The 24,533-nt window shown below is 35.9% G+C and overlaps 1 protein-coding gene across 6 annotated transcripts in view; it reads right to left on the bottom strand.

The window, feature by feature from the left end:
- Positions 1-5,748: 5,748 nt before the first annotated feature.
- Positions 5,749-24,533, bottom strand: part of LOC145246700 (uncharacterized) — a 64,368-nt gene continuing 45,583 nt past the window's right edge. For all 6 annotated transcript variants that reach the window (XM_080108425.1, XM_080108430.1, XM_080108428.1 and 3 more), the window contains 2 exons: positions 13,128-13,610; positions 5,749-6,890 (listed from right to left, as the gene is read on the bottom strand). In XM_080108425.1, the coding sequence (XP_079964551.1) occupies positions 6,280-6,890; positions 13,128-13,610 (1,094 nt within the window). In that variant the 3' untranslated portion in view covers positions 5,749-6,279. The remainder of the gene's footprint in view (positions 6,891-13,127; positions 13,611-24,533) is intronic.

Raw genomic sequence — 24,533 nt, 5'->3', positions numbered from 1 at the left:
ATTTTTCTCCGTTTTTTTTTTCACGTTCTTTTCCTCCTTTCTGGTATGAGTTTAAGCCTGCCTACTACCACATTTTTTTTTTGTTGTTGTTCAACACACCTCCAAACACCCGAGCAACGCCAGGAAGCCAGGCTAGTCTATAATATAATTCTCACCTGTCTGTTTAAATGTATTTATGAATGTATGTACGCATGTTTGTATGTCTGTCACCTCAGTCAAAAGTTTTAGGCAGATTTTCCCAAGATCAGTATCGTTTTGTAAGGTCGGTCTTCGGTCGACAAATATCGGAAAATTAGCCAAAAATATTAATTCTTTCACCCTCAACTGTTTTCTAAAGGGGGGGGGCGTTTTTTTTTTCGCTGAGATTTTTTACAAGGCATTCAACCCTAGCGTCCATGACGTCACATGAAAGGCGTTATTTCGACCGCCGTGGCGTCACAACCACGGTAGACACATCGATAAGAATTTTTTTCAGCTCCTTTTCCTCTGGCGCGTTATAGGTTCGAGCCTGCTTGCTATATTTTTTTCTTTTTTATTTATTTATTTTATTTATTTATTTTTGCTAAACCAACACACTTGCACGCACCTCCACTTTCTTTTCCGCCTACGCGTCACGGGTTCGAGTCTGCCTGTCTTCTACAACTTTTTTTTTTTTTTTTTTTTTGCTCAACACATATCTCCAAACACCCGGGCAACGCCCTCAGGCTAGTCTATAATGTAAATATCGCGTGTCTGTTTTAATGTATGTATGTATATATGTATGTCTGCCTAAAACTTTTGACAGAGGCAACGGATTTTCACGAGATCAGTATCATTTTGATGCTCAGCCCTTCGGACGACAAATATCGGAAAATTGGCCAAAAATGTTAATTCCTTCACCCTCAACTGGGCACTTTTTTACAGGGAGGGGGTCGCTTTTTTTCGCCGATATTTTTGAAAGTCATCTCCCTCTTTTCGATTGACTAGACTTAACTTAAACCCTCGTCACTTCCGGTTTGGTAATGCAAACACGTCACTTTCTTTTCTTCCTTTGCGGTACGAGTTAAAGCCTGCCTGCCTACTACTTCTTTTTTTTTGCTCAACACACACCTCCAAACACCCGGCAACGAGGCTATTTTATATGGAGAGAAGAAACTAGCAGGAACACTCGACGTCTTTCTTTTAAAACTTATCTCCCCGTTTGTAGTATTCTGTTACTTTAAGTATGATGCTGGCCGGGTGCACCGCGTTGGCTATTAAAAGGTGCGCTGTCTATCATGTGGCTCAGATCTTTCTTCTGATCTTTTATATTTGTTTGGTGTCATTTTCTTGTTGGTGTATGTAGCAAGAACATGCACAGACTTATTCTAACTGTAATCCTGTCAGCGGAATCGTGTTTCTGTTACAGGTAGAAATAATTGAAATATTAGACAAGTCAGCTGTTTATAATAAAGAATGCTGACCAGTATCTATTGATTGATTTACAATAGCCTCTGAGGTGGAAAGTACGCATTTCCGGGTCTATAATGATAAAACTTTTTGTTATATACTTATAGAGCATAATCTCGATGTTATGCTATCGATTTTCCATACATACATGCATACATATAGCCGTTCACATATCTAGCAAACCAGCCACACACAGTGGGGTAACAAAGCCGATTAATTTTTCGGTTAAGATAAACAATAGATAGGTACATTAAAAATAAATAAATAAATAAAAATAAATAATGATTGTGATTTGCATAAAAAAAACTCAATATGCGGTCGCCATTTCCGTTGAGAAAATAAAAATAATCTGAAGAGAATTCCATATTTTTACAGCATAAACATCCCCTTATATCAGATTTGGAACCGACGGCATCGATGATTTTCCGACCGTCTGCAACATTTTAATGAGATATATAAGTCTAGGCAAGCTTGGAGTAAAAAAAAAAAAAAAAGTTAAAATAAAGAATGCAGTTGAAAAAAAACTAAATTTAACCTATCGCAGACATAGCACTTGCATAAGAAAACTTCTAAAAGAATCTACAATTACAAAACAGAATTCAACTATATAAGGATGAAAAAAAAAACAACTCAACTAAAATTGTTAAAACAGGGATCCTCAGCTGTCCACTATGTAGCTGTATATATATATATATATATAAGTAGTAAAATTGAATTCACAAACTAAAATTAATCTATAATATAAAGCTGAACGTCTGTGTGTGTGTGTGTGTGTGTGTGTGTGTGTCTGGTCACGAATAGGCTCCTATATGGTTGACCATTATTATAGAAAACTGATCACATAACGATAGAAGATGTATCGAGACACAGGAATGGGTATGTTTGATCTGGCATAATGGTGATTCATTAAAATTGTGGGGTCTACGTACGCGCCTGCTCCACAAAGTATGGAAATAAAAAAATTCATTCCCCTCTTGAAATTTTTGCTAAGCCCTCATATTTGACGCCATCGCATATGACGCCATACATGACATGTACTGCGCATATACTGTCTGCTATGACGTAATATATTACGTATGTAAACAAACAAGAATGCGGTTTTGTTATGGAATCGCTTTAAAAAAACTGATGACTGTTTATATAAATATTACCATTTTACTTATTCCCAAACCAGTTGTCAATAATCTGTTTTTTAAAGGCGCCGACTGTAAAAAAAAAAAAATATCAATCATTGGGCGAAGTGCTTGCTTATCTAGCCACACTGAAGATCTGTGATACAGCGAAACATTGGCTATTTGTCGCGTATACAATTTTGTTTCGGATTTCCGGTTCGTGTTTTTCTTATCTCTCCATTGTGCAAGTTGGGTTTTTTTTTTTTTTTTTCGTAATTTGAAGCTCAGATAAAACGTAACCGCTGATAGGCGACTGAAGGTTACGCAAGCAAAACTAAATATTTATATAATAAATATTCATATGTTATTCATAGGCGACGAGAATAAGATGACACCATCCAACACAACAAAGCCGTTTTATGATTGTACTTGATAACTACTGCCATCTCCTGTTTGAATTAATATTAAAGTTCTATATTGCATATTATGACGCGTCTTTTGTGGTTCGAGATATTCGCTGCACGTTGGAGGTTAAAGCGTAATTTGAATCTTATCAAACGATTTGAATTATTAACAGAATTATTTGATGAGCTTGTCGTACGAAGCATAGTATTTTAGGCCATTTTAATTCATCATCATATCGTATGAATCCAAAAATTCTGTCATATCGGTATTTTTTCTCGCTAAAATTCTTTCTAGAAAAACGTCTGGCACTTACAGGAGGAAACAAGAGAAGCTGGTCAGCATCCTAAGCGGAGGTGACGTATTTATGATTTACAAGATTCAAAGTACGCTTTAACTTTCATCCTAAGCGGAAGTGACGTATTTATGATTTACAAGATTACAAAGTACGCTTTAACTTCCAATCTGCAGCGAATATTTCATACCACAAAAGATGCGTCATAGTATGCAATATAGAACTTTCATCTATATATTAATACAATATCGTGCGTGTTTTGTGTGTTACGCTTACATCCGGGTCGTTTAATTGTTATGAAATTCCATTTCTTGTCATAAATAATTTTACCAAGAATTCTTCATAAGTTTTGGTTTCGGTTTCGGTTTCGATTACAGCTGATGGCACTTAAGTCATCTATTTTTTTATTTATAAATAATTTTATCGAGAATTCTTCAGGAGTTTTTAGTTCGGTTTCGATTCAAGCTAAATCATATGGATGTATTTTTTTATTTTTGAAATCGCCACTTTATAACATAAAAATCGATAGAACATTAACTCTATAATAATATATACGCAATCTGCAAGAATTAAAATATATTTAAGGGACTTTACAACCAAGCCTTACCGCGCGTTCGTGCTAACTTAGATAAATACTTTCGCAGTTTTAACAAAAACGCTACAATAATATCAGAGCGTCTCCATTTACACTGAACATCTACATAATGCCAACATCAATATATTACATATGAATGAGTCTCCTGTGGAATTTCCACAAGTCCCGCTAGCATTAATTAAAACGAGGGGTGGCAGTGGTCTAGTGGTTAACGACGAGAACTGATACCCTAGTGTTCTAAGTTCGAATCCATTAAATACAAAATCTTTGGATTCATACGATATGATGAATCAAAATGACCTAAAATACTATGCTTCGAACGATAAGCTCATTAAATAATTAAACCCATTCATATATGCGTATATATATATATATACCAGCGGGGAGACTCGACGTTGTCCTGGATTGAATGATTATCAACAAATGTTCCATACTTTCATTATCATCGATATCTGTGAAATCGCCAATTTTTTTCAATCAAATCGATCGGTTACCTGGTCTAGTTTGGGACCCCACCCGCAATATCCCAAGAGGGAGCTTCATATGCTTCCCCGCAAAGATTTAGTCCACAATACATTATAATCTACATGGCACTGTAGAGAATCTACTGTTGATTTTATAAAATTATTGGCAAATAATGGCTTCACTTAAAGTTTAAAAATGCAAAAGTCAAGTATCATGATTTAATTGCGCTCTAAACAGAAACATTCATTTCGAACGCGCCCCTGTCTTAAATATTTTACAGTTGATTTTATAGTCTGTTTTTGTTTTACTTGTGTAGTGATAAAACTACTGAAATGCACTTGTGATGTTAGGTTGTATAAAAGTGTTAACCTTGGCCAAAATCGCGCGTTCCTTTAATCAGAATGTTTGATTATCGATACTTACTGAAGCATGCACAGTGAACAAGGCATAAATAAAATGATTAAGTTCAGTACCCCCCTCACTTTAGGCCCAAAAGTTCCCAAGGGACGTCAAATCCTGGTAAAAATGAATAAGCTGTGCAGTTTAAGGCCTTAACATACAAATACATTCCAATTCAAAACCTATCTAAGAACTCTGGCAGATACATAAAGTACATTTGTGCTAAATCCCATAAAAAAAAATTGGCCAAGCCATTTTCGTGTCCATACGGAACGAACTCGCACATACAAAGTTCCTTTTATATTATATGTATGCATAGACGTTTAAAAGAGCGAGAGAAAGTTATTTTAGAATACGACCAGACACTCTTCCATAGAATGTTTTAGGTTTGGTTTTCAGTCACGCTGACGATTGAAAGAATGAGCTGAAATATCTTATGAATGTCCAGTCTTGTTATATCTATTACCTATTTGTAACATGAAATTTTATTTGTTTGTTACAAGGGAGTCCGGCTTATTTAGGCCCATAGGTCATTTGAGAATAAAGGTTTATAAATGAACATAGTGATAAATTGGGTAGACATTAATTATTTACGAGGACCACTCAACGTGAACTTATTAATGTTGGACTTGAAAATGACCATGTTATAGTCAGCCGGTAAGCAACCCCATGCTATTGTGTTGCTGATGGAATTTTTGTTTAGTTATAAAAGGTACAGATATATAGTAGGGGACATTGTTGACAGTAGTTGTAGATAGATAAATGAAGCTTTTTCAGGGAGGGGGGGCATAGATTGAAACTCATCCGAGCACCTGCTATGAAAATAACGATACAGCAGAGAGACTCGTTATGTCTCCGCTGTGAGAAAGTGATGGCAGAAAGTAGACTAAAAAGCAAAACAGTTTTCTACATTAGGGTTCAGAATATAGATTCGTGTCAGTTTTCTGTCTATACAAAAATCCTCACAAAATCCTCAATCGAAAACATTAAATAAAATGAAGAATGTATTTATAACAGACTTTTATATATATAAAAAAAAGAAATACTCTTAATTGGATGTAGACATGGTGCTTTATTCCACTGTATGTCTGCCTTCTGACAGTATTTAAAATTTAGCCCCAAATAATTAAAAAAAAAAAAAAAACGAACAAAAGCGATAAAATGAGTAAAAACGAACAAATTCCAACAACAAAAAAGTGGAAATTAAAAATACATCATAAATTAACGATTTTAAATTAGAGTTCATTCTTGTTTCATAAGCCAGATCTCCGACAGTATTAGAAAAGATACTTATAAAAAACAATGAGAAATAAATAAATAAAACGGAAACAAAAAAAAAGAAAAATACCGGAGAAAGAAAAATGAAAAAAAAAAAAAAACGAAAAAAGACGGAACAAAAACTAAAAAAAAATAGTAATAATAAAGAAATCAAATAAAGAAAGAAAAAAAAAAGGAAACGAAAAGAAACAAATAAAAGAAACAAAGGAAAAAAACGAAAAAAAAGATAAAAAACGAAAAAATGAAATTACAAAAAAAAAAAAAAAAACGAAACAAAACGAAAAAATGTCAACGATTACCTATACTCAGGATATTTTGTTAGTCGCTGCACAATTATTTGTAACTATTACAGTGTTTAAAACTTTATGACCAATCTTTAATACTTCTTCGACTTTATCTTCAGAAACGTTCATTTTTCTTCTGAACACAAACGGATAAATCGCGTATAGCTTTTCACATGGTAATCTTCTTACGATCATATTATTTTTAATCCTTTCTTGCTTATGATTATAACTGCCCGTGTGGCACATCTTTTCGCTTTTATAAAGCGCAGCATTCAAGCTCATCTTTACGTTACATGGGGCCGGCAGTGCGGCACCTTCAAACATCGAAGTCCCAAGAGGGAAAACATTGTGGGATTTGAAGGCTCGAGTTTTTCCACCGCGGGTAACATCGTATATATCATCGCCGTTGACAGTGTAGAAGAAGATGTCTACGAACGGCCAGCGATATTTGTAGGCTCTTAATGTTGGTGTATTCGTATAATAGAATTTCCATTGAAAACGCGGATACTTGATTACATCAAACGTCGGCGTGGCCATTTTTAAACTGCAGAAAAGTTTCGCTTTGTCCTTCACATCTACGTACACATCGATGTCATCATCCCAAGGGACAAACCCATGGTGTCGGTAAGAGCCTGAAAAGAGAAAATACGAATTTTGTATTTATTCTTACATATTATAGTTAACGTTTGTATTTAAATTGTAATAAATCCCCAAACAGCTAGGGGTTTCTCTCGCACCACATCTGGTATTGTGCATTTACCACTAGTCTCTCGCTCTTGGATAAGGTTAAGAGTCGGCAACCTTATAGGTCCTGCATTGTCGGTCAAACAGCAACCTCTGTCACATCACTGAAATGTGGCATCACTGTGCCCGTTTTACAAATACTTTAAGGGTAAGTGCTCAGACGAACTCAAAGCACTAGTACCCCTCGGTGTAAATGCCCCCAACAAACAAGATAAGCTACAAAATTCTCCGCCTATAATGTAGATATCCCTATATCTACATTATATTACATTATATCTACATTATATTTACATTATATCTACATTATATTTACATTATATCTACATTATATTTACATTATATCTACATTATATTACATTATATCTACATTATATTACATTATATCTACATTATATTACATTATATCTACATTATATCTGCATTATATCTACATTATATTACATTATATCTACATTATATTATCCCTATATGCTGTAAAGCATTCTACTCAAATAGCTTCTTCCCTCGAACTGCTAGACTTTGGAATTCCCTCCCAGACCTCTGCTTCCCTGACTGTACTGACATGCAGAAGTTTGAGTGTAATGTGAACAGATATCTCACTACCCAACTTCCTACAAGTGATGTGACGATTCCAATATTTTTCCAGATTCCAATACAATGACCGATTCCGATTGTTTATAAAATCTCTAAATATAAAGTTGTTAATTTTCCTCCGATTACCGTAGAAACACATTAAACGTGTAGATATTTGACTCCTATAAATCGGACACTGGACACATTTCAATATATTTTAGAACTCAAGAAGTTATAACTTCAAGATAATTTCTACATTCGAGAAGCAAGACTGTTAACACAAAGAGTTACATTGCACTTTTGGCAATAAGTTCGTTTTTATTGCAAGACTTATCTATAGGTCTATATATAATTCGAGCAAACAGACTTTTAACAATTTCATAAGGATTGTTAAAAGGGTTCTAACGACTAAGTTAATGAACTTTATCCTTTCTTTAGATTAATTATACAGTAAGTAGTCCTGTTATATATTAGCATATAGATTTTAAAGAGAAATTATTTGGTGTCCGACAGGCATTTTTTGCAGGGCAGATTAATCTTCCTCTATGATGCTAGCTCTTCAAGTCCCACGCTCTGACCCTCGTGTTACAACATCCCACAGTTTTAGGCAGATAAATATCTGATAAACAATTAACTGGTTAAGAATAGCTCCATTCTTACAAAGAGAAGTTATCAGCAGAGAGTTCCCATTTCAAATAGTAGTATAAAAATGTACATGTATTATCAAGAATGAATTATCATTAAGTACTTACATTGCTTCTGACTTCGCACTTCCCACTCGACTGTCAAGCAGACTTGTGGAAAACTCAATATATACGGTTTTTTTTTTGGTTTTTTTAATGCAATTTCTTTCAATGTAAGAAATAGTACAAATATAAATAAGCATGTATGGGACTCCTTCAGTCTTTGATAGACTATGGATACCCACGAAGAGGTGCGTGCGAGTTAAATTATTGTGACAGGAGGTGCGCAATCTCCAACCACACCTCTCTTTAGTCGACATTGATAAATACCAGTGGCAAGTTCAGGTACAAGACGACTGGAAACAAATGTCGAGATAAGCGGAGAGCACATACAGCGCCTAGAATTCCCAAATGGTCACCCATCTGGTACTAACCATGCTCAACTTTGCTTAACCTCGGTGATCTGACAAGAACCGGAGTGTCAACGCGATTATGCCGTATGTGAAAAAGCATGTACCAACGCAAAAAAAAACACACAAAAACAAAAAGCAAAATACCGGAGGAAAAAAAAAAAACGGAGAAAAAAAATTGCTATAAAGACGTACACATCTTTTAATATCATCATGAAGAATGTTCCGAAATCACTAACCAAACGGAAGTAAAGGATTTTCTTTTTGAGAGTTATTTTGAATGTAACATTTGTAAGAAACGGCGAATCTCCCGCAATGTCGAACCGGACATATGAGGACGATGGCAGTTTATATGTCCAGCTAGAACTTGAAAAACAAAAACATCCACAAAGTTGGTATTTCATCTAAAATAAAAATTCATTATTTGAAGAGGGGGGCAAATGTCCATATATATTACTTAATATATTTTTGCTATGAAGACGTACGCATCTTTTAATATCATCATGAAGTGTGTTCCGAAATCACTAACCAAACGGAAGTAAAGGATTTTCTTTTTGAGAGTTATTTCGCTTTCGCCGACTTTAGTTGTGTGTGCGTCTCCAGAGACAGGAATAGGCTGAGCAAAGAAGTGAGGGTGGGGACTGGGAAAGAAAGATAAATGGAAGTTACGTTACACGTTTGTCCCAGGCAATGCTAGATAACCCTGCTAGCTAATACTGAATACCAATTTTTAAGATGCAATGCTATTTAGGTCTAACTTTGGAGATCCAACCAACTTAACCTTGTATAATACATGATAGTCATAATAAAGTAAATCATAATCTATATGCAACAGAGTCAGATTTAACATTCGTTGCTGGAATGCAAAATGTATCTTGGACAGAAACTTGTGCGAATTCCACCAAGGACTAATGAGAAATGTATTCTAATGATTAAACAACAAAACAGTATCTGTCAGAAACATGGATTCTAAATGCCGCCCGTACCAAAGATTGAATATTCAACCTCCAAAAAAAACTAATTCATCATCTGATTTCATAATTCCTTGGTGTGACATAAGAGCCCTGTCTGAATTGAAAATGTTTGTGGCATTTAAGGGTCAGAGATGACCCAGAACGGAAGTCAGAAAACCACGTGATTTTCGGATAAAGATTTTTTTTCTGTCTCTTGGCTAGCGACATTTTAAGGAGGAAAGACGTGCCGGGAAGGTTGCTGTGTCCAATGGGAGGACACACACCATGTAATTATATGTAGGAAGATGCACTATCCAATAATCTGACGCGTACAAGTAACCCATCTCTCTTATGTTTTATCTGACCGTCTCCTAAAGTAAACCTTTTTTTACATAACATCGGTGTCCGAGTGATTCTGTATCTTCAAAAATGAAATAAACTGTTAATGACGACGACACGGGTGTATATACTATTATACACCTATCAGTAAGTGAATGTAGCATTGCGTAGATAAAACTAAATCCAAACGAAGCGACTGTGATGTTGGCTTTTCATTTAAAACATCTTATATTAACCGCCTTTTATGTCGTGTCTGGCACACGATCAATATATGACAACTTTATTATTTATGCAAAGACTTTGGCGAGGTGGCAGTGGCTAATAACATGAACTGACACTCTGGACTTGCCTAACTTGAACCCAGTTTGTTCTACAGAAACTTTCATTCGGGGATGTTGCCAATCTTCACGTTGTCTTCCTCCAAGTACACGATGTCTTTTTAGAAAGAACCGACTAGAAAGATAGAGCTAACGAATGCCAGCGTAGAGAAATAAGGGAAAACAATACCGGTTACCGAGAACACCGGTGAGTTACTTAGGGCAATTATCTACTCCGTATGGTATGAGAATTAGTAAACGATTTTATTGTATGTTCGGTTATGTTGTGTTATTTGTTTTGGTTACATTTGTCAATGTGTTCATAAATGTGTGTAATGTGTTAGTATTTTCCTTTTATTCAGTGTCCCCTCTCCCCCGAAGCCGAGTGACATACGTTCTTTTTCCTTAACAAAAAATAAGGAGGAAAATTAAACCAATACTTATGCTTATGGCCTCTGTTCTATCTCGGGAAAGAACAGATACCCTTTGTAACAGTGCCTGTCCGTGCAATCGTAAAGCAAAGGTTGCGTAATCCTAAACCTCACTCAAGTCGGTAGTACCCGATTTCATTGGCAAGGCGAAGTCCTAGACGACTGGAAAATGCCGAGATAATCAGAGAGCCCATGCAGCACCTGATAGTTTAAAATGGTCACCCATTTAGTACTGACCAGGTTGAATGGCGCTTAACTTCTGTGAACTAACGGAGACCGGTGTGTCAACGTGATTATACCATATATTGTTCCATACCACCAAAAATAATCATCTGGTTCACATGCAATTAATAAATAATACCCATAACATAAAGCACCGACTTTGCAGGCGAATGAAGAGGTCTTTAATGCTTTTCTATAGATCACTTCGAATAATAGTTCTTTTTATTCTAGTCATCTTGGTAAAATGTCATAAAAATGACTTCAAGACACATCAAATTTGATAGATGACATCTAATGCACCCAATCACCTCTACCTGTTTTAATGAATGACGGCACAAAACTATAACGGTGTTTTTTGTTTTTTGTTTTTTTTTATTTATTTATTTATTTGCGCACGGGTAAGAGCACCCAAGATCCAGAATTTTATTATTGATTGATGCATCGTTTAACGAAATGAAAAAGATTTTTTTTTTTGTTTTTTCGTATTATTTATCTTACCTCCTTGTTAGGTCAGACACAAAGTCAAATGTGCTTTTACAAGACAACGCACTAGAATAAATAAAATAACTGACCTAAAAAATTTAAAAAAAAAACAAAAAAAACAGATTTCTACTTGCTGATTCTATACTCCAACAACATGGCAAAAAAAGAAGACATACCGAAAATTAAGTGTAGCTTCGAAATATATTTATAAATTCCAATATAAATTTTAAACAAAAAAAAATATCTGTTTATTTTGTAATAATGCGTTGTTTTCGGCTTCAAACGTATCTAATACGTATTTCATTTTATTTTAAAAAAAAATAAATAAATAAGTGAGTTAGCATTCTCCGGTATTAACAAACTAACCTCAGAGAAGGCAAAACTTGGGAGAATATACTGCCACAGACTTGCAGAACAATTCCTCAGATAGCTATAACAGAAAAATGTTATGCTGGAACATAAACAACTACATATATTCGATGGTTAAAATGGTCAACTAATTTGCATATCGCGTTAGAAAACGAATTCAGATTAACTATTCTTTTATTCTGTTTTGTTTTATTTGATGAGCATTTTTATTTAACTTTTACCAGTTCTACTTTTCGTCATGCACAAATGCTTAACAATTGAAATGAACATCTCTAATTTGAAGTCATAAAGAACATCCCACGTTCTTCAAACACGCACGCACAAGTGCGATTGCACCAAATAAATACATTTTTTTGATGTCCTATCTAAAATATTAAACTCATTAAAATTAGTCGTTGTAATCTAAGGCAATTTTATGTTCGTGCGTACGTTATCACCTCTATCTCTTTTTAAAACGGCTCAATATTTGAAGATTGAATCAAAATTTTTAATAATTCATTTGAAGTTGCTGTTGTCGTAAAACACTAACTAAAATACACTTTGGTCCTGCAACCTGCTTCCCTGGCTATACTGATATGCATAAATTGAACAAGATGTTCATTTACGTTACATTTAATCTTTCCTATGCACGGCCAAAAATAGCAGCCCCTTACGACCAGGCACACGTCTTGGGTTGACTGCAGATTGTGAATCGGGTTGATGCTAGATCGTGGCTCAGAGCCACAATCTGCAGTCAACCCAAAACTGTCGCCGAGCTAACGTCAACCGACGACGAAGAGGCCTCTACAGACCACTAAGATGTGGATATTAGCGTTTAGAGGGTCGTTTTCCCACAATTGTATCAGAGCCACAATCTGCCGTCAACCCAAGGCTGTCCATAAATACTAAACTGTCGTCAATTGTCGCAAAACTCACACTCCTAAACTGTCCGTAAACTAAATATGTTGACCTCTATGCTCAGTCATTTTTCCAAGTCACCTTCATATCTTGATTAATTATCCTATTTCGATAACCGTTGTGTGTATTAGTGCACACCCATTGTCCTTCTACTAAGCTTACTGTCTATGCTTTTGTTCTCTTTATCACCTTTATCACTTCCTAACACTTTGTATTATCACTAGGGCTATGACAACTGCATAGTCTTTTTCGTTGTTTTAACTCGCGTATATATCCGACACAGTTAATCAACAGAGAACCACATCACTATATATAAAAGCGTATAAGATATCAACGGATACACACTCGGGAGTCAAAACAATGAAAAGAATATTCTGTTGTCATGGCCCTAATTATCACTTACAATTCTGGTTAGAGTATGTTTGAAGTAATGGAAGATATATCTTACCTAACAGACTCCCTCCTTGGATGAAGAAAGTGATATTGTAGTGTGAACAGATGTTGATGAACTTTTGGAAGACAAACAAAGAGACCAGTTTTTCTTGTCGCGTCATAGATGGCATAAAAGGAAATAAGAGACGATCGGTAAAGTTGTGGATTTTAACAAGATCTTTGGCTTCCAGAGGAAATCTCCCGAAATCCGGACTAACATTTTCCTTAACTCGGAAGTTCCTCAAGGCCGGGAATATCAGGATATCTCGGACCGGTTCTATTCTCGACGGAACCGGACAGCCTGAACTTCGTAAGTTGGCAAGCAATTTGCTGTCGACGTCCCAGAAAGACATATTTGCATAGCACTGGTAGAAGATGCTGACCAAAATCAAGAGGAGGATGACAAATAATAACTCCTTTCGGCGTGTGGGCTTACTCACCGAGGACGTCATCCTAGCTTCGTAAGGATCGTGAGTCAGCTTTACCGGCAGCTTCATTCCTTTATGAAAAAAAAAAAAGAAAAGGACAATATAGAAATAAAACAAATAGACAGGCAAGACAGGTACGGCACGAACAGATGTAACAAGATAATTCAAAGAAATCAAATAAAGGAAATGTCCAAGTGGAGATGAATAAAGATCAAAGGTTAAATATTTATGTTTAGGAGCTGCAAATAGTAAACAGGGCGTCTGAGTGTAAACGCGACAGCTCCATGAAAATATTGTCAAAATGTGGATCGCTTCTACGTTTCGCATGGAGCCCAACGCCAGAAAGAGGATAATCTCGATTTAACTCGAGCACCAAGAATGTACGAGTCTTTTTGTACTTCATAATTTTAGAGATCTCTTACTTGTCTGTTATGATTTAATTTGTTGTTAAGAGTTATCCCCCTTGGGATTGACATTCATAATAAAAGCGCCCTCTGTTTCATCTTCCCGCTCGATCCTTTCAAAAGCGTACGTTTATTTTACAGTTAATAAAACCTTTCTAAAAGGCAATTCTTTACTTACTGATACTATTCACTTCAATTTTATTAACTGTAAAAAAAAAAAAATAAAAAAAATAAATAAAAAATAATGGATCGAATCTTACGTCCCGACAGATTCGAGGTGGAACCTACATGCCCTAATTCCGAAAAATCCTATAGGCATTGGAAATTAACCCTCCAGAATTATATCCGCTCACATAATAACGGATTAATCGAAAACACTTCAGATAATTTCTTTGCCTTGATCAATTGTATTTCAGCCTCTGTTTTCGATTTAATAAGCGATAAAACCGACTACGATAGTGCATTAAGAACATTGGACGCCGCTTATTTAAAACCTGAAAATATTGTTTATAATAGATATCGATTGATGACGACGAAGCAACAAACAACACAAAATATAGATGCCTTCATACTACAATTGGAAATGCTTGCCAAAACATGTAACTTCGAAGCGGTTTCTGCTGAAGAAAACAAAAATCAATACATTCGGGAAGCTTTCATCGGTGGAATTTCTTCTTCGTCCATCCGACAACGACTGTTAGAAAAACCCATCCTGACTTTACAAGACACATATGCCACGGCCAGATCTCTTGAACAAGCAGAAAAGAATTCGATAAGCTACGCAAATAACTTTACTGTAGCAGCTACAAATAATCCTTCGGGCTACAATCGTATAACTGTGACTAAAGAAAATATGCATCCAAAAGGGGTTTGTTTTTTCTGTGGAAAATCACGTCATCCTCGATATTTATGTCCTGCACGAAACGCCGAATGTAAAAAATGCAAAAAAAATGGTCATTGGGCTAAAGTGTGTAAATCTTCTATTTCTAACACTCATACTGCTGTTCTTTATGACGACTCTGACTACCCCTCACCTTCTCTATCCTGACTAGGAACTAACTCCAAAGATGTCACATTCACTCAATGCCAAATTAACGGGCACTTCGTGAACGCTATGGTGGACTCCGGCAGTGTAAAAACATTCATTAATGAAAATACTGCTAAAAAACTTAAACTCTTCACAATACCTAAAAACAAAACTATAGCTCTGGCTGCTTCCGATCAACATGCTAAAATAACTGGCGAAGCTGTCGTGGATTTAATACTGAAAGATAAAACCCATTCTGGAATAACAATTGAAATCATTGAAAACCTTTTCATTGATTTAATAATCGGAAAAGATATTTTAAAAGATATAAAAAAATTAACACTTAAATTCGACGGTCCTAGAGACAAACTTATAATTGGAGCTATAAACACGAATAATTTTTTTCCTACCATAAACGTTCCACCCCCTCCTCTCTTTTCTAATCTTTCTCCTCATACTACTCCTATTGCGACAAAATCCCGACGTTACACTTTTGCCGCCAACAAATTCATAAAAGAAGAGACTGCTAGAATGTTGAAAGAAGGCATAATTGAATCTTCGATATCTCCGTGGCGAGCGCAAGTTCTTGTAACTTCGAATGAGAATCATAAGAAAAGAATGGTAGTCGACTACAGCGATACCATTAATAGATTCACGGAACTAGACGCTTACCCAATGCCTAATATCAATAAGATGGTAGACGACATCGCTCAATATAACATCTTCTCTACTCTCGACCTAAAATCTGCTTATCACCAAATACCTATAAATCATGCTGATCGTAAATTCACTGCGTTTGAAGTAAGTGGCAAACTTTTTCAATTTACTCGTCTTCCTTTTGGCGTCACCAATGGAGTAAGTGCTTTCCAGAGGAGCATAGACTATATTATAGAAAAAGAAAATCTAACCGATACCTTTGTGTATGTTGATAACGTAACTATATGCGGAAAAAATCAAGAAGAACACGATTACAATCTTCAAAAATTCTACAAAATTGCTAAACAATATAACATCACTTTGAATGAAAATAAAAGCATAATTTCTTCTAGTTCTATTACTCTACTCGGCTACACCATAGAAAATAATCAAATAGCTCCCGATTATCAAAGACTAAAACCATTACTCGAAATGCCACCTCCGCTGAATCTTAAATCTCAAAAAAGAATAGTTGGAATGTTTTCCTATTACTGCAAATTCATTAAAAAATTTTCTGATAAAATTTTATTACTAAATCAAAACAAAGAATTTCCACTACCTCCATCTGTATTAAAATCTTTTCAAACATTGAAAAATGATCTAAAAGACGCCACTTTAATAACGGTAGATCCAAATAAAGAATTTGAAGTAGAAACGGACGCTAGTAACTATTGCATTGCTGCAACACTAAATCAAGAAGGTCGTCCTATTGCATTTTTTTCAAGAACTCTCAATACTAACGAAATTAAGCACCATGCAGTAGAAAAAGAGGCAGCCGCTATTGTAGAAGCTCTCCGTAAGTGGCGACATTTTCTACTCGGCAGGCACTTTAAAGTCATCACAGATCAGAAGAGCATCAGCTTCATATTCGACAATAAAAGAAAATCAAAAATTAAGAATGACAAAATATGTCGTTGGCGTATAGAATTATCCCAATACAATTTCACTATAGTTTATCGACCTGGACCTGAAAATATTGCTGCTGACACATTCTCTCGCATCTCTGCTCTTACTTACAATCTACAAGATCTTCGTGATTTACATAAACAATTATGTCATCCTGGTGTTTCAAGACTAAGCCATTTTATAAGAAAGAGGAACCTCCCTTTTACTTTGGATCAAATTAAGAATATTACTGACTCTTGCTCATCCTGTCAATTACTGAAACCCAAATTCGCCAATACCAATGGAGGGACTCTCATTCAAGCCATATTACCTTTTCAACGATTAAATCTTGATTTTAAAGGCCCTCTACCTACTTCTATACATGGCAACAAATATCTACTTACTCTAATTGATGAGTATTCCCGTTTTCCTTTCGCTTTTCCTTGCAGAGATATGACAAGCAAAACCATTATTCACTGTCTAAACAAACTCTTTTCAATTTTTGGTTTGCCTGACATGATACATACTGACCGTGCTTCTGATTTCTTAGCAAGAGAAATAAAGGATTTTTTACACAAAAAAGGAATTGCTACTTCTAAAACAAGTAGGTATCATCCTGAAGGTAATGGACAGATTGAAAAACTCAACGGTACCTTATGGAAGGCCATTCAAACAACATTACATTCTAATCAAATGAAACTACCTTATTGGGAAGACATACTACCTGACGCACTTCATTCAATTAGATCATTACTTTGTACTGCCACTAATATGACTCCCCATGATAGACTATTTAAATATAGTCGTAAATCTGCTTCCGGAATTTCAATTCCTTCTTGGGTTAAACCAGGCCCAATATATATTAGAAACCACACTAAAACAAGTAAACATGACCCTCCTGTAACGCCTGCCACCCTAATAGATGTCAACCCCCACTACGCTTATGTTCAACTACCTTCTGGTACTGAAACCACTGTCAACGTTCGAGACTTAGCTCCAAACTCATCAAATGAAGAAAACTCTAATAATAATCCTACTACTTCAGAGACTTTATTTGAACCTTCTACTAATGAAAACATTGGTCATGAGGAAGACAAAAATCAATCGTCTGATCTTGAAGAAAATCAGATTTCACTAAAAAATAATACTGAAAATCAGCATTCCTGCCAATCTGTGCGGAGGTCGTCCCGAGTTCGACAATTCCCTAGTAAATATAAGGATTTTGTGACTAAATACTGAAAAAACTGCAGTTTGGGTTCATATGTTATTTGTAAATAAAATGATTCTTATGTGATTGTAAAAAAAAAAAAAAAAAAAAAAAAAAAAAAAAAAATTTGTCTATAATTAATTACCCCTTACTTGAATACTTTAGGACGGGGAAAATGTTATGATTTAATTTGTTGTTAAGAGTTATCCCCCTTGGGATTGACATTCATAATAAAAGCGTCCTCTGTTTCATCTTCCCGCTCGATCCTTTCAAGAGCGTACGTGTATTTTACAGTTAATAAAACCTTTCTAAAAGGCAATTCTTTACTTACTGATACTATTCACTTTGTAAATTCAGGGGAGACGACTCCGAATATACTGCACCAACAATTTACGTTTAGTTTAGGCTCGGATAGAGAGTAAAGGAAATTGTCGATGTAGCTAAACCAGTGCTTGTTCCGATTTACAGGTGGGGATCAGGGATTGGATATCAGTCGAGCTCCTTATGAGACGGCGTATGCAGGACGTAATCACAGCATCTCATCTACATATGTACATTTTAACACCCATACTTTTCCATGCAATTCAACCAACCCTGCAGACATCAATAAATCAGACTAATATACAACCTGAAAAACATTTCAATGAACCAATCGACAGTACTCTTGAAGAATGGGAGATAAAACCTATGGATTATACATACTGAAATTTCTTTAAACCTACTGTTATGTCTCCACTGAACAGAGCTACCCAGCATGTGATTCTGTCTTGCATACGCAGTCTCGTCATCCATACGTACATTTAAAAAGCCAAACATTGCCGCTCAGTCCGACAAACTCGGCAGATACGGAGAAAGACTAATAACACGCCTGACGACGATTAAACGTATTAATCGAAAGTACTCCTGAGGAATGGAACATAAAACTTTGAAACTAACTTTCTGACTTTTTTTTTTTTTTTAACTCACGGTCATCCCTAACAAGGCATATCGCAACTTGGACGTAAGGGGCTACTATTTGGGACCATGCCTAGGAGAGATTAACAAGATGTTTGTTTACATTACATGTAAACTCCCGCATGTCAGTACAGCCAGGTAAGAAGGTAGCAGGAAGGGTATTCCAAAGTCTAGATGTTCGAGGGAAGAAACTATTTGTTTAGAAATCTTTCTGGCATTTAGGGGCATCAACAGTGAAGGGATGGGATTTTGTTGCTAAGCGGGTTTGTCGGGGATATGTATGCGGAAGGGACACATGTGCAACGCGTTCATCAGAGCACGATGATTTTATGTACTTATTCAATAACTAAAACTTCAACAAATTTTGGTATTTCAAAGAATATTTTACAAATTTTTGATATAAATACATGTTCTTTAATTCATGTTTTATCGTTTTCATTTTAAAATTTCCGCTATTGAGTTAGCACTTCTTAACCTATGATCTATTCATAACATTAATATTTTTATCTTTTTCATTCGCCAACTAGATATCATTTGTTGGTCCCCCGACAAAAGAAGGGTGAACCTGTAAAGTCATCCTTGTCTGTTCGCATTTTTTTTCAATAACGATGCCTTGGAAATTTTTGAAATTTTGCACAAACATTAAATAGGATATGAGTAAAAAAAAAAAGCAACAGAACAGATTTTCCAGGAAAACTCCTGTTGCTCCCACAGAGGTGCTTTTCATGTTCAAATGGATAAAATTGACACTTTTGTGCTTATTAAAAAAAAAAAATAAAATAAAAAAAATTGATGCCTTGGATTTTTATAAAACTTTCTGAAAAGTTGTAACTAACTTATTTCTATACTAGCGGGGGTACCCGGCGTTGCCCGAGTGTTTGTTTCCGGGACGTGGGGGGTAGTTTTAAAAAATGTTATGGTAGGTAAGTAGGAAAGATCAAACCCGGAGTCATGAGTAAAAGTAGGAAAATAAAGTGTGAAAAAAAAAACAAAAAAAACATCTGCAACGTTAACAGTTCGGCCACCAAGAAAAGTCCATTCCAGTTGTTTAGGAAAAAAAAAAACGACTATGGTAGGTCGACGCGAACGTGAAAATATAATGCGAATTATCCAGCACGCTAACCACTATGCCACAGAGCACTGCAGCTTAGTTTAGTGATTTTAAATAACTTCACATGAAAGAACTACGAAGCCAAACCGGTGTTCTCTTCTCAACTGTTCCTTGTGAACGATCCCCAAACGGTGTTAAGTGGTGGCAGGGGGAGGAGGAATTTATGAGAGAGAAAATATTTTACCACTTCCATTGATCTTAACCGATTTTGGCCGTGACTTCTCAGCAGAAAAAGTATAGAAATCTAAGATTATCGAGGAATTTGAGAAATAATGAGCCTATAACACACCTCAGATATTGTTCTGCCGTTTGTGCATATTATATTTGCATGAAATATCTTGATTTTTAATCCTATTAAGGTCAAAATCAGACTGGAAAAAATGAGTTCATTTTATTTATATAAAGAAGATAATTTTGTTTGTCTATACTTTGCGATAACTCTTAGGTGCGCCCTAGGGGCTCTTTTAGGGCTAATAAAAAACACTCCATTTTAAGGACTATTTTACCATATTTGTCCAAAATTTTCTGTGTATGTCTATTTAGCAGTTTAGACATAAATTTAAATTTATTAACGTGGAGAAAAGGTACAAAAATAAAAAAAAAATTCTCAGTCATGGAGGACTGATCCTCCACCGAAAGAGAACAAGAAATGGAAGTGCAACATCTGAAGAACAGATGGTATTTATTTGCTCCCCCACCGAGCAAATTAGGCACAAGGCCGATTTTTAATGTGATGAGTGAAGGGAGGGGGAAGGGAAAAAGGGGACCAGCTCCCGAGAGGTGGGAAATGGGAGCTGGTTAATGGTCAGGCATGTGGGGTTGCCCCCACATCTGGTCTTTGCTAGTCATAGCTAGTCATAGATTGCAGTATCTGAAGAACAGATACTACACTTTGATCTTGTTTATATATTTTATTGCTTTTAAAAATTTTGAGAATACAATTAAGTAAAAAACAAAAGATTTTTACACAACAAAATTAGGCACAAGGCCCTATAAGAGATTGGGGAGGGGAAGGGTTCAGGGTCTTTGTGACTAAAGTGATTAAAAGTAATAAATGTAGACTTTGGAGTCTTACTCTTGACTGGCAACATTTACCAAAATACCTCATTCACTCTATGGATCTTAATCTAACTAATAAATCCCCAGCGTTTAAGAGTCAAAAACATTTACAATTTATAAACAGTTGTCTGTGTGTTTGTGTATGCATTTTTTTTTTTAATTGTGTGTGTGTGTGTGTGTGTGTGTGTGCGCGCGCGCGTATGTGTGAAAAAATAAAATTCAATTTCATTAGAAAATAAAAAGTTTTTGAATCAAGAGAAAGATTGTTCGTGGAGTGGGGAAAAACTAATCACACTTTGATCTTGACCAAAAAGGAATATAATTGTACCATAATTTAAAAAAAAAAAATAAATAAATAAATAAATAAATAAATAAAAGTGTCCGATTACAGGTTCTACAAGGGCTGCTATAAATATTTTAATCCATATCAGTACAGCAACACATGTACGTTTATATATGTCTGTAAATATTTAACCGATAAACTCTTAAATTACTGGTTACATATCACTGAAATTAACAGGAAGCAGTACTCATACAAAAAGCATGTTTATAATGAGTAAAAATCTATGTATTGGATGAATGAATAAAGCCTAAAGACATATCAGCAAGTTGAAATGCAACCTGTTTATTTCAGATCGACATTTTATTACTTTCCGTGCATGCTCAAATTAACTGCATTTCTTCAAGTTGATTAATAATAAATCTTTCTTACCTATTTCTTGATAGCTACGTCGGTAGGAGACGCGGCTGCAGCGCTAAATGTTTTGGTTTCGATTCTAGCTTATGGAACCCAAGTGATTTTTTTTTTTACTTTTGAAATCACTAATATATATTAGGTGCATTCTATAATATAAATTTCACCTGTCTGTTTAAATGTATGTATGTATGTATGTATGTATTTATGTTCATATGTCTCGCAAAAACTTCTGACAGAGGCAACGGAGCCCGACAAGATCGGTATCATTTTGAAGCTCGACATCTCGGACGACAAATATCGAAGAATTGGCCAAGAACATTAATTTCTCCACCCTAAACTCGGCCGTTTTGTACAAGGAGGGGTCGATTTTTTCGCCAACATTTTAGCAAGTCATCGTCACCGTTGGATTGACCATTAATTTTAACGCTTTTGACTTCCGGTCGCGTCATGGAGACATCGGCTAAGACGTTAGATTTTATTGCACTTTATTTTCCGCCTTCGAGCCTACCTGCTTACTATCACTTTTCATTTGCCCAACACACACCTCCACACATCCGGGCACCCAGGCTAGTTAGTAATAAATACGAATTCTGTATGAATTAAAATATATTTAAGCATATTTTATACCCCCTCCAACTAGTTAAAATAAAACTATGCATTTCTTGGCCTTTTGGCCAAGATCAAAGTGTAGTATCTGTTCCGGCAGATACTGCAAGCTATGACTAGCAAAGACCAGATGTGGGGGCAACCCCACATGCCTGACCATTAACCAGCTCCCATTTCCCACCTCTCGGGAGCTGGTCCCCTTTCTCCCTTCCCCCTTCCTTCACTCCTCACATTAAAAATCGGCCTTGTGCCTAATTTGCTCGGTGGGGGAGCAAATAAACACCATCTGTTCCGGCAGATACTGCAAGCTATGACTAGCTATGACTAGCAAAGACCAGATGTGGGGGCAACCCCACATGCCTGACCATTGACCAGCTCCCATTTCCCACCTCTCGGGAGCTGGTCCCCCCCCCTTTTTCCCTTCCCCCTCCCTTCACTCCTCACATTAAAAATTGGCCTTGTGCCTAATTTGCTCGGTGGGGGAGCAAATAAATACCATCTGTTCTTCAGATGCTGTACTTCCATTTCGTGTTCTCTTTCGGTGGAGGAGAAATCCTTCACGATTGAGACAATTTTTATTTTTGTACCTTTTCTCCACGTTAAAAAACGACCCTGGTGTCTAACTGTCCCGTGGGGAGGCATAGTAAATAGGTACAATAAACGAGGGTTTCATTCATCTTGAGATGCCGGATTTTGGGTAGAAGCCGTACATAGTGGTAGGGCGACTCTTCAGCGCCGTTCAATTTGTCTACCGATGCATACTTTTTAAATAAAATACTTTTCCAAAACAGGTATTCTTATAATGTACACGATGACTAGTATATTTCAAATTTAAACGTGACAGATCGACAGGGGGTTGGACGCATCTAACACCGATTGTTTTTATGTCCTGTATTTATAGAATTTCTTCGTCAAAAAGGTGCAACTAACATATTCTGTACACGTTGTCGTTTTCGCGCGTATCAACACTCAATCTTGACCCGCATCCCATCAAGCCAGGCGACAATATAAAAAGAGGTTATCCGAAATCAAGCAAAAGGTTAATTGAATATTTTTACAGCCAGTTGTTCATTTGCCAGCTTTGGTTTGAGGCCAAACATTCTATTTTACAAGTCACACCAGCTGTTAAGATCTTGACCTTCAGTCGAACAGTTTCGTATTATTAGTGTATATGGTAAAGAAATTACTTAGTCTGAGTTTTGTTTAATGGGCAACTTAACTAATACATGCCCAAGTTGGTGAACTCTCCTGCCGACATACGTTGTTTTCTGTAAATCATCTGATATTAAAAAGGTTTTATCTGTAATTTTTTAATCATTTTGAGTCATAGCTAGTAAATGATTGGTAGATTAGTAATTAACACGCAAGACTATCGAGCATAAATATCTACCCCTTTTCTTTGTGCTCGTTCGGTTTACTCCTTTGTCTTCTTTACTTCTTCCATGGCAGGTTGGCATCGGATTTTTTACATAGAGGATTCGAACGAGTGTTAACAAATGGCTTGGATTGCTACCTTCTTTTTCCTCTTCGTTTGGTACTTAGTCTTATCACTGAAAAAAGCAAGTTAGTTTTATCAGGAACGTGTTAACTCAAAGTATTTTCCAACCAATAAAACTAGTTTCAAACAAAAAAAAAAATAACAAGTTCATGTAAAAATAACAAGTCGAAACATTTTGTTTCACATGTGTTAATATTTAATTATACAGCAAAGGATCAAAGCTTGACTTATGTTGGACATACGGCTCCTCGTTGTTTATAAAATGTAAGTATACGAGTAACAGAGCCGCTGACGTTAGGATACCAACAGTTATATGCAAATGATCGAGTCAGTGTGCGATGTGACGTCACAGCCGAGATAAAAAATACATGCATGTTCGAAGAAGCAGTGTTCGAGGCGTGGCCGGTGTTAATAGAAGTAATTGTTAGAGACGTAGAGGATTGGAGACGTGTTCGAAAGAGTGGTGTTAATGACGTCACAGCCAGGTGAGAAGTCACACGCTGCCGGAAGGAGAAATGAACGGTTTAAATATTGTAAAAAAAAAAAAAAAAAAAAAAAAAAAAAGCGTTGTTGAAAATACCAGATATAAAGAAAATTTGGAAAAGTGCATAGAGCTCTCACCCCCCCCCCTTCTGTTTCCTTGCAACGCATTCTACAGCGTGTTGGTTCTTTTAAATTGTAACGACACTATTAAACAAAATATATATGAACTTTTCAACAGAAAATCGCGACCATGGTCTGCCCATTACACGTATTGTTTCTGTCGGACATGTATTGTTTATGTTTTAATTTATTTATTTGTTCATCATCACATTCGTCATAAACATCAAAGAGACCTGGCGTCCTTAAA

This window comes from Euprymna scolopes, chromosome 24 (assembly GCF_053919585.1).
Source record: "Euprymna scolopes isolate OS-2025 chromosome 24, ASM5391958v1, whole genome shotgun sequence".
Taxonomy (NCBI): Eukaryota; Metazoa; Mollusca; class Cephalopoda; order Sepiida; family Sepiolidae; genus Euprymna; species Euprymna scolopes.
The sequence above is the reverse complement of the archived record's forward strand: the minus strand, read 5'-3'. Positions and strand labels throughout refer to the sequence as shown.